We start from the raw sequence: 15,560 nt of genomic DNA on the forward strand, positions 1-15,560 counted from the left end.
GCCCGCCAGATGTTCTCAGTCACATGGCATTAACAGTTCACATGACCCCATTCACACTTCTTCACTTTAGGATCCCAAGGTGGACTGTATCACGCCAGTAGTCCCAAGCCACAGGTTTCCTATCTGCTCTGATACATATTACCGTGGAAATCCAACACACTCTCCAATGGTGGATAAAACCTCAGCATCAAAATCTCTTTATCACAGATGCTTCAATGTTAGGTTGTGGAGCTCATCTAGATGGTATATATACTTAAGGAGCATGATCTCACCACAAACAAAAAACTGCATATCAGTCTTCTCAAACTCTGTGTAATAGGCAACTCTTTCAAGACATTCCAGGACTGTCTACTACAACAGATAATACTCATCCAAACAAGTTACCTTGTTCTCAGCAAACAAGGTACAGGAACAGGATTTCATCCCCTTTGTGTACAAGCAATCAAAATTTGGAATTGAGTAACTGTTCTTGGTATATATCTCAGGGTGGTTTATTTTGCAGGGAAGCAGAATGTTCTGGCGGACAAATTGAGCAGACTTCTTCAGCCTCATGAATAGTCTCTCAACACATCCATCTTACATCCAATCTTCTCTAAATGGGGAACACCAGACATAATCTATTTGTTTCTCCTCACAACAAACTTCCACAATTCTGTTCCAGATTCTTTCTCCCAACTGTATTGCTTCGGACACATTTCTAATTCGTTGGGGAAAACATTTCCTGTACATATTCCCTTCAGTCCTTCTCATAGAGAAAATTCTAGTCAAATTTCTCCAGGATCAAGGCACCATGATTTTAATAGCACCTCTCTGACTGCACCAAATTTGGTTTCCACTCCTCCTAGAGCTCTCAAGCAAGAACCTGTGGAAATTCTAACCGTTTCCAACTCTACTAACTTAAAACGAAGGGTCTCTCCTTCATCCAAAGCCCACTCATTAGCAGAAGCAGCGTGGTTTCTTTCTTCAAATAAGTAAATTCTTGCTGCCTCTTGGCTGCAGTATCTGCTGTCATATAAGGAAGCCTCTAGGAAACTTTCCACTCAGCACTCTTACCTCTTTAAGTGGACATGATTCTCTCCCTGTTATGCTCTAGAACCTATACCCTGTCCACTCCCATCGACACTAGGCTACCTTCTATATGTATCAAATTCTGGTCTAAAGGCCAACTTGGAATTCATCTTAGTGTTATCAGTGTGTGTTTCTCTCTCTCTGCGGGGACATCCTTATCAGTTTGATTAATGAAAGGCCTATTTCACAAAAAAACACCTCTCAAGCCTCCACCTGTTGCTTGGAATCTCAATGTGTTTTTTTCTGTTCTCATGAAGTCTCCCTTTGCACCGCTTACATCTTATTCTTTGAAACATCTTGGAAAGTCATTTTCCTTGTAGCCCTCACATCTGCATGCTGTGTGAGTGAACTTCAGGCTCTCGTTTCAGATCCTCCCTGCACAAGATTATATCATGACAGAATAGTCCTCTAGACACATCCCAAATTCCTCCCCAAAATTGTCTCAGAATTCTACTTTAACCAATCCTTAGTTTTGCCTGTTTTCTTTCATAAGTCACATTTTTATCTTGGAGAAGCAGCACTTGATAACTTAGACCGCAAGTCTGGCATACTACCTAGATCAGACTAAATCTCATAGAAAGTCCTCCCAGCTCTATGTGGCTTTCAACTCTAATAGACTAGGAGTAGCTGTTTCCAAAAGAACCATTTCTACTTGGATAGCAGATTATATCTCCTTCAGGCTGGGCTGACGCTGCAAGGCCATGTGACAGCCTACAATATACAGGCTTTGGCTGCCTCAATAGCTTATTTCTACTCTGCAGTCCATACGCTTAGCTCTCATTATTGTCTTCTCAGCGTACTCTCCGGTCATCAAACCAAAATCTGTTAACTGTTCCCTCACTTAAAATCATCAATACCATGCGTAATAATATATTCTCTGTTACCGCTCCCACACTTTGGAATTCAGCCCCGTTAGTTTACGGGAGATCTGCACATTAGATAAATTCAAGTCAACTCTAAAATCAATACTTTTTAAAGATGTTTTTGCAATGTGATTGCAGTCTAATTGTCTTTTTAAGGACAGATATATTAGATTTTACCATTTCTTCTTAGGCATTTCCTTGGCATTCTTAACAATTTAGTAAATATACCCCCTACCTTTTGTTTTTTTTCCTTTACTGTTTTTCTTTTTTTTTCTTTATTGTAGTTCCTTCCCTCTTTCCTCTCGTGTATTCTGTCTTGTGCGTCTTTTGTACTTGTCTTTATTGATATAATTAATTTTTTATATGTCTGTATTTCCTCATTTTCTGTTTTTTTTTTTATTATTAGCCGCTTTGTAATTTGAAAAGGCGGGATAACAAATTATTATTAAAGTTGACTCCAGAAGAGTCAATAGGTTTGGACAAGCAGTTCTGCAGAATGTTTTCATTACCTGATTGCCAACTTTCCCTTCAGCCCTGTTAGGCTTTACCAAGCTCATGTTTATTCAGTATTAAACCTCTTCAAGAGACATGATCCTGACAATTTTGGAATCTCACACGTGAGAATATTGTGCCTGCTTGTCTTCAGAGAAAGCGAGGATACTTACCTGTATCAGGTGTTCTCCAAGTACAGCAAGCATATATTTTCATAAGCTGTCCACCTCTCCTAGTTGACTTCATAGCTTTTTTTTTCTTTTTTACTGAACTGTTAGTCCTTTGGGAAGGCACCTGAATGCCTAAAGATTTAAAGTTTTTGCCATCTACTTTTGTGATTTTCATGAAATTAAAGATTTAAAGTGACATTGTTCTTGGCAGTGTCTGTACTGGGTTCCATGGATGACATCACCCACATGTGAGAATATATACCTGCTATCCTCTGAGAACATCTGCTACAGGTAAGTATTTTCACTTTCTAGGATATAAATGTGATGAGAATATTTTGCATATTCTCATTGCACTTAAAGAGAGAGAGACAAATTCTTGATCTACTTTCAGGCATTGCTTAGATAAGCATTATGGATTGTAGTTATAAACCCTGTTTTGAACTTTGCACTTGATAGACAAAGATTGGGAAGACATAAAAAAGATGCCTGAACATTCAACATTGATGAAGGATTTCCGGAGAAACACGTAAGTTACCATGGCTTTAGGTTCCAATAATTTAAAAAAAATAAAAAATAAAAAATCTAAAGTTCTAGTATTTATAGATTTAGATTAAGCTAATGGTTTGTATGTATATTAAAACATATTTTTTAGATATCTTTAAAGTTCTGATGAAATTAATGTAATTTTCCTTTCCTTTATGTGCCACATTTTAATATGAGCTTAGATTTAGGGGAGAAAGTTATCAATGTGGGCTACTGTTAAGACATGTTAATTTACAGTTAACCTCAGTTACTAATAACTAGGTCTCGCTGCATAAAACAGGAGGTGTGCTAAAATAGCATGAGTTAGTAGTAAAATAGCACTTCTTGTACAATCCCACTTTATTCTGGGACCAATGGGTTTTTTATCTTCTCCCGCCAGGGATCTGTAGGAAGTTTCAAACATATGAAGCTTTTACCCCCTCCTTCTCACACTCTACCACTGAGCATGCTCCTTCGGTACCTTCAGTCTTAAATTCCTACAGGCCAAGCTGTAGGAGCTTATCTTTTCTGCTCATGGTTTTTTTTAATGGTTTTTCAGTAATTTCGGTACTTTTCGGTTGCAGTTTCACCTTCATGCTGTGGAGGTTCCCTGCGGGAACATCCTTGCGGTGGGAGATTGCAGACTGTTGGAGAACGTCTGCTTCTGGGGGTTTCCTGCTCTGCAGTAAGTCCCCTGCTCTGCAGTAAGTCCCCTGGACAGCCTGCATATCATATCAGGGTTTCAGAGTCTTTCCCTTGGGAGCTAGCTTACCCCAGGTCTGTCCGCTAGTAGGTGTAGCGCAGGCTGAGTGGTTCTGTGGAGGCACGGCTGGGATCGGAGCTAGACTGCGTCCCTCCGCCAGGTGTCTGTGTGGCATGTCCACATGTGGCGGAGGTCTCCGGCCATCGGGTCAGTTAGAAGATTTGAAATCCAGATTTCCTGTTCCCTGAGGCTAAGGATCCCCCTGTATGCTGTGTTCAGCTTTGCCTGCAATAGTGCTGTCCGATTCGCCGATTCAAATTAATTCACTAATTCACTTTGGTGAATTGATTCAAATCGATTTGTTTTCTTAAAAAATCGGGCTTTCTGATTTGGTGACCAACCCCTCCTCCCTGTACTTTCGGGCCTCCTAAAGAAGGAGCGGCAGTGGACTGCCCTCCTTGGGGGGAGTCTTCTTTTACCTTCTTTTCCCATTTTTCTCTTTTGGCTTCCTCCTCTCTGGGTGGAGTAGACTTGTATAATGGTATGTTTTCTCTTGTTCAAGTGTTATGCTTGTTTTCTTGGGTTTTTTTTTTTTGTTTCCTTGCTAATATGACACACGATAAAAATATTTATTTAAAAAAAGCAGCAGAGAGGTCCAAGGAAACAAGAAGAGCAATCCTGCTCTCGTCAGTTGCTGCAATCAGATTGCTAAGTAAAGCAATAATGATGGTTTTGCAGCTATGACCAGGGCAAAATACCCCTGCCAATTTGGATATATAACATAAATTCAAAATGGGATGGTAATTAGACAATAATAAAGGATCCAGGGTTGGATTTTTCAAAATTAGATGAACTAAAGCTTTTGTCCAAGAAGAGAGAAAGATACTAGAAGAAAGACTATTATTAAATCATGGATGGATAAAACCAGTGGGAGTAGAGTATGATGAGAAAATGTAACCCAGTAGGAGGAAATTTGATCAAGAAGACATATTACATGTGTTTTGAGTTACAACCATAGCTATTCATAGATGTATCTATGCATTTTCTGCCCATTGTCTTGTATTCTGTCCTCTTTAATCTTTAAGTTCCATATGACTATGCAGTCAAGTTTCCTCCCTTATTTATTCTGTGTGTTATCCCATAACCTGCCTTTATCCCTGTACTCTCTCTCAAGCATGTTTAAATTCTTTCAGAACTTTGGCTGCTAATGAGGTTGGTGGCAGGTTATTGCAGGCATCTGCTACCCTCTCAATAAAGAAATGCTTTTTCATCTTTCTCTCTGCAATTTCATATCATGACCCCTTGTCCATGACTTTTCTATGGAAACATTCATCTTCCTGGATTTTATTGAAGTCTGCCCAATATTTAAATGGTTGTCATATCCCTATCCCTTCATTCAGTATATACATTTGAGTCTTTTAAGCTGTTCTTTAAATAAAATAAAAAATAAAGGAAATATCTTGCTACAGTTTGTGATGGGCAGAAGAAAGACTGTTAAAACTGTATTATTAATGTGTAATACGCATGATTTTGATTTTTGAGAAAATTTGGGAAAAGCTAAATACAATGATTTAACAGGTCTGTATACTGCAATAACTTCATTTTGTCAAACAAATCCTATTTCTTATGAATTCTGGATCATACTTAAGTCATATATTTTTCTTTCTTAGATTGTTTATTTTATTTAATATTAAATTATATTTTATAAATTCTAGTACTAGTATACTGATGTAGACCAAATAGTCATTTTCATTTAAGATCAGGTTCAGTCTCTAATGCAGGGTGTCCTAAATGGGTTCACACTAGAGCTGCCCGATTTCCGATTCGAACCGATTCTTCCTCAGAGGCTCTGAGGCTGCAGAAGGGAATTGGCTCGCTAAAGCTATGGAAGGAGAGAGCGGTGCAGCTGCTAATACAGGCTTGTGTTATGGGGAGGGTTTGAAAAATCGCCTGGTCTTTTTTTCTTTACCGGAGTCAAACACAACTTCAGGCTGTGCCGAGTCAGTCTGGGGAATCCACAAGCCGGTGAGAGCCGATGAGAGCCTGTTAATTGGGAGGGGGGCGTGGTGCCGACGGACCTGGGAGACAAGAGGGACGGGGGCTGATAGGAGGCGAGGAGAGGAGGGAGTGATGCTGCTAGACCTGGGAGTGAGTGGGTAAGGTACTGCTTCTAGTCAGAGGGAAGGGAGAGGAGCCCTGCAAATCGGAGAGGAGAGATGCTGCTTGCCCTGGGGGTGGAAAGGAGAGGTGCTGAAGCTAGTTGGTGGGGGAAATGGAAGTAGAGGGGAGGGAGAGGTACTGTTGGAGCTGAGTGGAGGAGGAAGGTGAGAGGGAGAGGTGCTGCTGGATTGGGAACAGAGGAGAGTGCTGCTGGACTTAAAATGGCAGAGGGAAAGCTGCAGCAGGACTGGGGGGAGAGCAGTGGAGGAGGAAAGTGAGATGGGAAGGGGGAAGAGAAATGCTGTTGCTTCAACCAATTGGGGAGAGAGGGAAGGAGGGATAAAGAAGCCCAGGAAGGGAGAGGAGAGGAAAGAGATGCCAAGACCATGGGAGGGAGAGAGGGAAAGAAAAGGCAATACTAGACCATGGAGGGAGAGATGTCAGGGTATTGGGGGGGGGAGACAGATGCCAGACCAGGGGAAAGGAATGGAAATGGAAGGAGAGGACACAGATGGAAGATGGATGATTAGCACGGAGAAAGAAGAAAGAAGCGAGTTATCAGACAGCAAAAGGTAGAAAAAATCATTTTATTTTCTGTTTTGTGATTACAATATGTCAGATTTGAAAAGTGTATCCTGCCAGAGCTAGTGTTAGATCGCAAACGTGACCTAGGATTTAACAGAGAGAGGAAAAGTCCTTTTTGTTTCTTTATTTTGTTTACACCACAGCGCCAGTGTGGGTAGGAGAGGGCAAAGGGGGGGGGGTGTAGAAGCTATAAAATAAACCCACCAGGATGTTTGGAAAAAAAACCACCCAATTGGGCAGGAAAATCGAATCGAAAAACCAATTCAATAGGCTGAATCGAATCGAAATTTTTTTTTCCTGAATCGGGCAGCACTAGTTCATACACAGTACATTTAGGATCACGACTTAGGCTGAAAGTGCACAGGCATGTCATTTCGGTAAAGCATTCACCCTCCATATAAACAGTAGATTTAAGCCAATGAAATAACTTATGGGATCTTCTGCTAAAACAGCGTGCACTAAATGCTAAGAAGCCTCTTTTATACATATGACCTTCCTAGCATTTAGTGTGCACTAATTCAATTAGCATGCCTTAAACTTTAGTAAAAGGACTCTTTAATTTGCCAATTTGATAACATACTGAGTATAAATTAGATTATTACATATATAATTAAGAATGATTGCTATTTGGAGAAATTTATTTTACATGATCTTTGTTTTGTTTGGGCTTTAACCTTTTAGGTACACCAACTGCAGCCTTATCAAATACATGGAAAAGCATAAAGTTAAACCAGATAGTAAAGCATTCCATTTGGTAAGTGCTAGCCTGAAATAATCTTAACAGGTGAAAATTATATCTGTATAATAGGACTGGTCAAACCTAGGACATGTTATCAAGTAATATATATATACTGACTGACATAGGGTTAGATTTACTAAAGTGCACTACTGTATTAGCGTTTACTAACAACAAAACCAGAAGGGTGGGAATGTCTATAGCAGAATGAATCAGGATGACAATGAGATAAATGTTGAGCAGCAACACCCTTGCAGAATCAACAATAGTCATGTTTTAGCTGCGAGACCTTCCTCAGGGGTCTTCTTTGTATAAAAACAAACAAACCAAAAAATACTTACCAAACGCATACAGATAATGCAAAGGACAATGGGCTAGATTCGGGCAGGTCCGATGAATTTCCTAAAACTCAAATATGCAGATGGGGGCAATCGAAGGAACACCCCCATCTGCCAGCACGGATCGCAGGTCTGCGATCCCAAAGCATGCACAGACCATCTGTAGATGGTCTGCACATGCGTCTAGAGCCAACTTTTTTTTTTTTAAATAAACTTTCATGCACGTTGACTCTCATGCTTTCCCCTTCCAAGCCCTGCTCTTGCCGCCTTCCCTGCAGTGTAATCCCGTGGGTTTAAAGTGGGGCTGCACTGCGGCGTGCAGCCCTGCTTTAAACCCGCGGGCTCGCACAGCAGAGAAGGCGGCAGAGCAGGGGAGCAGAGAGGACACGTCAGGCAGGCGTTCAAGGCAGGCAGATCAGGGCTGCGGGAGGCGTTCGGGGCTGCAGGAGATAGGGGCTGGCAGTGCTTCAATAGAGCAGGAGAGTCGGAAAGACGTTTTCGACTGCTCCCCAGCAGTCGCTTCTTCAGCTGATCGGACAGCCCAGTCAGATGTGAAATTTTGTGTTATGAATCGCATCCCTGTCTACTTTGCATGCGTTTCCCCTCATTTGCAAGCACGGATTGGAAGCGGATTGCAGGAGAGGTAAGTGAATCAGGCGAGAGGGAAATTTGGTCGTAAAGGGGTCGCAAACCGATCAGTACATGATCAGTTTGCTTTGTGAATCTAGGCCAATGCCACTAAAGCAACAGTATTGTTTTACTCTGTTTGCTTTATTGGCATTGTTCCTTGCATATCTGTATGCTTTCAGTTTCTTTACACAGTTAGAAACCCTGAGGAAGGCTTTACAGCCCAAACACAGCCCATGTTGGGTCCACAAGGGTGTTGTTGCTCAATGTTTGTCAAATAAAGGATTCGTCATTTTCATCTGGTTCATTCTCCTATGGACATTCCCACTCTTTTATGGTTTTGCTGTTGATCCCTGTGGGAGTTGCTTTGTTTTGTTTCATTTGTTAGTATTTACTAACATATATTAAGTAATGCTGTTTATCACAGGGCCAATTTTATGCAGTGGGAAATTTGCTGTTAACATGCATTAATGCAGAGGGTAGTACACTTTGGTAAATATAGCTCAGAATTCTCAAATTCCAGTCCTCGAGGGCCACAAAATAGTTGGATTTTTAGGATCTTCTTAATGAATATGCAAGGGAGAGATTTGTATAGGACCGAGATGGTAGACCTGCTAATCTATCTCATGTGTATCTGAATTGTAGATATCCAGCGAACGTAAGTGGTTTGTGACCCTCGGGGATGGGTACTTGAAAACCTAATCTAGCCCACAAATATAGACTGGAAATTGACCATTTTATTCATTATTTCAGTGCAATAGGTGAGACATTCTAGACAGTAGGATTATTTCCCTTTAGTCGCATGGTTGCAGAAGGAATCTACTCTGGATTTTTTACTCTGCCTTTATAGTACTTCACTGATCAGTTTAGCGCCCTCTACAGTTTTTTCCTTCTGCACACATGGATGCAGCTGTGTGTGTTCTGCTCTCCCTATTTTATTGTTTTAACTAGTGTTTAAGTCCGTTAGATTAACGGGTGCTAGAATAGATGTGTAGACTTAACAGATCACAAAATTTAATGAAAACTTACTGTGTGAGCGTCTGTCTTTTTTTTTTTCTCTCTCTCTCTCTCCTTGGCCGCTGTCTGTCTCTGTCTTTTTTTCTTTGTCTCTCTCTCCTTGGCCGCTGGCTGGCTGGCTGGCTGTCTCTCTGGCCCCCTGTCTGTCATTCTTATAGGGAGTTCTTCGGGTCCGGTCACCAGTTAAGCACCTTTCCCCTTTCTGGTTTCTTCCCAGGATATTGTCTAGCCTTGCTTATGCATTTTTTGAGCCACTTCAAGATTCTACCTTCTTGGACTTGACGCTCAAGACCGTTTTTCTGGTTGCCATTATATGGGCGCGGAGCTTGTTGGAGGGCCTAGTCTTGCAGGGACCCTTCCTTCAGTATTTCAGAGAAGGGGATTTTCCTTTGGATGGTTCCTTCAGCCAACAGGTTCCCACTCACAGATTTGCCTGTTGAAGAAACTGGGTGTTCAGATTCTTCTGTGTTACTTGAATGTCACCAAGTTTCGCCTCTTTGTCCATTTGTTTGTACTGAATCATTCCGTTCAGCGGGACACTTCCGCTTCAGAGGCCTTGTTTCCAGATGGCTCTGTAGGGCCTTTTCGTCAGCTCACATTCTTGTGGGAACTCCGTCTCATGTTTCAGTCAAGGAGTATTCTTCCAGATGTATGGTCTCTTTGAGGGCCGCAGCTAGAGGTGTCTCTCTTATAGAGATTTGCAGGACGGCAACGTGGTTTTCTCTTCGTATGTTTGGCAAGACGGACTCTGCCTTTGGGTCCTTGGTCTTACGGGTTGCCGCAACAATCCCACCCTAGTTGGGTTTTTTTTTTTGGGGGGGGGCGTTTGGGGAGGCTACATTTGTACAGCCCTACTGTCTAGAGTAGTGTCTCACCTACTGCACTGGAAAAAGAGAGCAAGGAATACAATATTAACACATCTATGTATGGAACTCCAAATGATTGTGTTTACTTACAGATCTTATAATTTAAATTGCATTAGTAGCTCAAGGGAAAAAGACTTCAAGTGCTCACGGGTGCCAGACATTAGATAAATCTTGTCTTGACACCCCTTTGTGAGCTATCACTAGTCTTTGAAAACCCTTTGGTTTTTTTACTTTTCTTTTCTTTTTTTCTTTTAATCTGTATGCTTTTACTTTTTATTTTCACATACTTTTTAGTTGCTACTATATTAAGTTCAGCCGCACTCAGTGATGCAATCAGTGATTCAACGCACGTATATTGCGCGTACTTGACTTGATGCGTGTATACGTGCACATACTTCAAGGCAACGCTCATTTATCGAGTTAAAATAATAAAATGTTTTGCTCATCTTGCAAAACACTCACACACCATGTTCTCGCTATCCAAGGTTTGACTGTATGTTCCATTTATTGGGGAGTGGTTTCTCATCTCTGAAGCCAGTGTTGGCATTTCTCTTTACTATTGATTGAATTCTTGAGCAGAACAGTTGGTTTGAGCTTGTTGCTACAGGCGCCTCTACTTCACGTATATTTGGTGCTTGAGTACTAACTGTAGAGGGCACGAAACTGATCAGTGAAGTGGATGCTTTCTGCAACCTTGCGACTAAAGGGAAATAACCCTACTGTCTAGAATATCTCACCTATCTACTGGAAAAGAGCTTACCAGGGTAAGTACATAATCTTTTATTCATGATTAATTGGTGTCTAGAAGAAGAATTTAGCTTGTACTTGGTGTTCTTACCAATTCTTCTTCCTTTCTGAAGTAATTTTAAAGCCACACTTTACTTTGAGAAAGTTTCTTGATGATGATTTTATGGATGTATTATCCAAGGAAAGGTAAACATTCATTACAAATAATGCCACAAAATGCTTATTAGTCTAGCATAATTATTTTAACTTATCTTGGGAATGGCTGTATCTTCACACTCCAAAACAAACGAAAGGTATCAAAAAAGGGCAAACCAAACAGAACATTGCAAATAGCCTGAAGAATTGAGATAAAGATGACTTTAATAGAAGTGACCCAACACAGCCCGTGTTTCGGTATAAAGCCTGCATCAGGGGTCTAAAAAACCAATATGCAATAATATAAACTAAACTAAAGCTTAACTTTATATACTGGGTCGTCAACCTAAGGAAGCTCGACTCTGTTTACAACAATTACATAAAAACTGGACACTTAAGGCACAAGTTTTCCATAAAGAATCATTTTTATAATATTGAGGGCCTCAAAATAGTACCTGGTGGGCCGTGAGTTTAAGACCACTGCCTTAGTTGCACTCCCCCAACACTGTTCCTGCCATTTGTGATCTATGTTTTGCACAATATAGGAAGAAATGGATCTATTTCTTTGGTGTTTACTACATGTAAGGTGTTTCTTCTTGGGATTTTGTTTGTTTTTACTGAATGTTTATTATTTTTGGTCGGCTATTGTGGATTTGGTTTTTGTGTTGGGTGTGTGTGACTGAGGTATTCAGCATGATTTTTCTATGTAGCATTCTGTAGTAATTTGACCTGTTCAGTTTTCTCGATAGTGAAGGGGATATTTGTGAGAGGGGAAGGGTTTTGTTGATCCTTGTTCTATATTATTTGTGGTTTATAAAATGACAGTTGTACAGAATATTGTTTCTTTTTATACTTTAATACAATAATTTCATTATAAAATCATAACTATTTGAGGCTTGTGTGTGAACTTGGGGACAGGGACAAACTTTGTCCCCATATAATTCTCTAGAATATATTCATATAATGTGATGGAATGATGCAAAAGTCTCAACACCCTTCCAAGGATCACTGCCCTTTTTGTGTCCCTACAAATTAATGTTTGTGAAACAGCAACGAATTGCAACTGTGTGCCTAAGGAAACCATCTGCAGTAATTTTAGTTTGCTTCTAGACCATGTATTTGTATAGTCAGAGGCCCAGATGCACTAAAACCAGCGATTGTGGTTAAACCTGTTTGCCGTCCTGATGCAGAAAATGGCTCACCGCCTGGTTTTATGCACAATCGCTCATTCACCAATCCAACCATGCAAATAAACTGATTAATATTAAAATGCCATGTAAACTAGTAGAGCGATTGATGCTCTAACATGGCTTCCTGATGCACTAAAAAAGTGATCGCTTTTAACGATCCAAAAAACCTGTCTAACCTTTTCTTTTTAAATGGACACAGATGCTGTGCATATTACACATGTACAATATTTGCTCCTTAAGAAAAAAGTGCACACACCCCCTGCTGATGATAGCCCTCCCTGACGAACCGGCATCAGAAACTGACACCCCCTTCCGCGCCAGCAAAAATGGCAGGAGGAATTCCCACTTCCTCTTGCCATGCCGACCCCACCTCCCCCATGTGAGAAAAAATGGTAAAGGGACGCCCACTCCCTCCTGCCATGGCAACTCCCTCCCCCTCCTGCGGCAGCAAAATGGCAGGAGTGATGCCCACTCCCTCCTGCCACCGAAGGCTAACTCCTGCACCAGGCACCCCCCAAACATCCCCTTTTCCCCTTAAAAAAAGGCACTGGAGGTCTCTTGAAACTCCAACCCCACCCTCCGAACTCCTCCCACCTTTTAGAAGGTGTGACCATTATGGAGGGCCAGTTGGGCATTCTGGATATCTCATGAGAGGCTGCTGAAAAGTTCTCAGCCCAACCAACAAAGATGGGGCAATCTCCATCCAGGATATACACTTACGGCCTCTTTTACAAAGCCACGCTAGTGGCTGCTCTGCGCTAACGGCCCTGAAGCCCCTAGAGATTTAAAGGGCTTCGGGGCTGTTGCCGCGTGGCAGCTGCTAGCACGGCTTTGTAAAAGAGGCTGTTAGTCCAGTGAATAATATACACTTAGTCCAATGAATCCAGAAAATAAGGCACAATAAAATTGGAAAAACCAACTTTGTTCGTTGAGATGAAAACTTTTCAGCAGCCCCTTGTATGCCTATTTTATGAGGGTCAGTAAAAAGATTAAGGCATAGAAAATGTAATTTTGTAAGGGTCAGCAGTTTTACTTGAAGTGAAATATCAGCCACACACCTCCTTTGGCAGCGGGAGGGATGCCAAGTAACATCCCTCGACACCTCCCTCCCCAAATGAAACCAGAAAGTCACTGGGACCAAAACATTCAACAATTATTTAAAATTCCATTAAAATAAAACTAACAAGATTCTGTTGCAAAGGCATATCTGTTGCTTCCCCATAGTCGCAAACTGCAGAAAGGTGTCCCTCAAAACTCACAACTCCTCTTCAGCAGTGGAGAATTGCTCTCTCTTCAGTTTTTCCTTCTGCAAGTGAACTGAGAAGGTGTGTTCTGATCCACTTTGCTTCTTGTTACTATTTTCAGGTATTTTTGCCATCCATTCCTTTCTTCCAGTGCAGGTTCAGTGCTCGGAAGTTTTCCTCTTTGGGTTTACTCCACCGGAGAAAGGACGCAGACCCACGAGGGCGGTCTGATGCTCGCAGGTCAATCTCTTTGAGTACCTGCTGAGCCAACCTATTTAGTGTCCCATCAGGAGCTTAGGGTCCATTCCCCTTGGAGCTTGTTCACCTGCTGATTCATCAGGGGCTTGAGCGCGGGCTGTGTGGCCTCTGTGTTACAGTCCTCTGGGTATCAGGGAACTGGCTGTGAATTTTCTTCCCCTAACATATTGCATGGATTTTCGGGGTCGTTAATGCAGGAGAGGTGGGCATCCCTCCTGCCATTGTTGGGTGTGGGATGTGTCTTCAGGCAGGAGGTCATCTGCCCACCACAGCTGGCTGAGCTGATTGCAACAGGGGAATTTCCCCCGATCAGGTTTCGGTGAGTGTTGCCAGCTCAGCTGATAAAGGTTTTCCAGGCCTACATTTCAGACGCCTATCTTTGGATAAATCGTGCCTAGATAGGCGCTTAGGACCATCTAACACCACTTCCGGCATTGGCTATGCTTACTTTTGCATTCGGCAGCCTAAAGTGCCTATATAGGTGTGATTCCGGTGCCTCCACCTTGCTGGTTTTTTGCAGTTTCTAATGATGTTTTTCAATTAATTTAGGCATCATTAAGTTTAGGTACCGGTTTTAGAATTTCCCCCTCTGTGTCCCAAAAATGTTAAAAAGATCCAGATCAAGTAGCAGTATGTGTATTTTATATTACTGCAATATTACTTTTAAATATCATATATTACCATCAGCTGAGCCAGCAGTACTCCCAGAAACCTTGGCTATCAGCTCAGCTGGCTGTGGAGGGCAGAAGACACCTTCCCCCCAGTTGGTAGGAGGGATGCTGACTCCCTTCTGCCTGAATGACCTCTCCTTCCCCCAACTCCTACACACATACACCCGGGTGTCAAAGGGGTGTCTTCAGGCAGGAGGGAGTCGGGTCATAATTTAAAAAAAAAAAAAAAAAAAAAGGTTAATGGGATTTGAACCTGGGTCCCTTAGTTTAAAATCCACAACCCTAACCAGTACACTACTTCTCATACTTCTTCTTTGCTAAGAATTCCAGTAATAACTGAAGCTGTCATTAGAGCCTGTATCCCCTTTCGGTTTCACTTACAGGGGAGAAGGAGGGGAACAACAACCACTAGGGAATTAAGGAGGTTCACACCTTAATCCCTCTTTTACCTTTTCATATCCTGGACGTGACTGAAATAGATCTAACTTAGGACATCTTTTATTTTAGGTTTGGACATCAATGTTGAATGTCCCGATTTTGGGCCTTCCCTAGTCTCGTCCAAAACATGCCCATAGCATGGCCCCTTGCTGTTTTGGATGGTCCTAGAAAACAACAGGGCAGGCGGTTTGCAAAATCCAAAATTGTAGTCCATGAAAAGCTGCACAGCCAAAAAGATGTGTAGAAACCAAGTTTGGGTGTCAGGTTTCATGTGATGAGTTTTATCTGATGTGTGCACAATAAAATTGTTAAAAGACACCAAAATATAAGTTGGGCAAGCCCTAGGACATTGCAGGAAAGTTAACTCCCTCCACCAAAAATATATAAACCTCAAATCTAAATTTTTAAGATAAGGAGCACCCTCAGCGTGAGTTTGAAAGCCCGTATTTTGGTGTCTTTTGAGGATATTTTGTCTTGGGGTTTTTGCTATAGTGCACAGTAAAATTGAACATGGTTTCTACACTTCTTTTTGGTGGTGTGGCTTTTCATTGACTACAGTTTTAGATGTCCTTTTTCTGCATTTGCAAAATCAGAATTTAAACATTTCAAGCACATGGATGTTAATTTGAACATTTTGAGATTTCCAAATGCCTCGAAAATAAGCTCTATAGGGCCTAAGTAAATTAAGGTATTGCTATGTTAACTGTCATCAGAATGTTTGTTGTTTATT

At 41.5% G+C, this 15,560-nt stretch overlaps 1 protein-coding gene across 5 annotated transcripts in view; it reads left to right on the plus strand.

The window, feature by feature from the left end:
- CDK8 (cyclin dependent kinase 8) overlaps positions 1 to 15,560 on the plus strand; it is a 146,557-nt gene that overhangs the window by 117,265 nt on the left and 13,732 nt on the right. For all 5 annotated transcript variants that reach the window (XM_033949371.1, XM_033949372.1, XM_033949374.1 and 2 more), the window contains 2 exons: positions 3,050 to 3,119; positions 7,245 to 7,317. In XM_033949371.1, coding sequence (XP_033805262.1) covers positions 3,050 to 3,119; positions 7,245 to 7,317 — 143 coding nt within the window. The remainder of the gene's footprint in view (positions 1 to 3,049; positions 3,120 to 7,244; positions 7,318 to 15,560) is intronic.

This window comes from Geotrypetes seraphini, chromosome 6 (assembly GCF_902459505.1).
Source record: "Geotrypetes seraphini chromosome 6, aGeoSer1.1, whole genome shotgun sequence".
NCBI classification, from domain to species: Eukaryota; Metazoa; Chordata; class Amphibia; order Gymnophiona; family Dermophiidae; genus Geotrypetes; species Geotrypetes seraphini.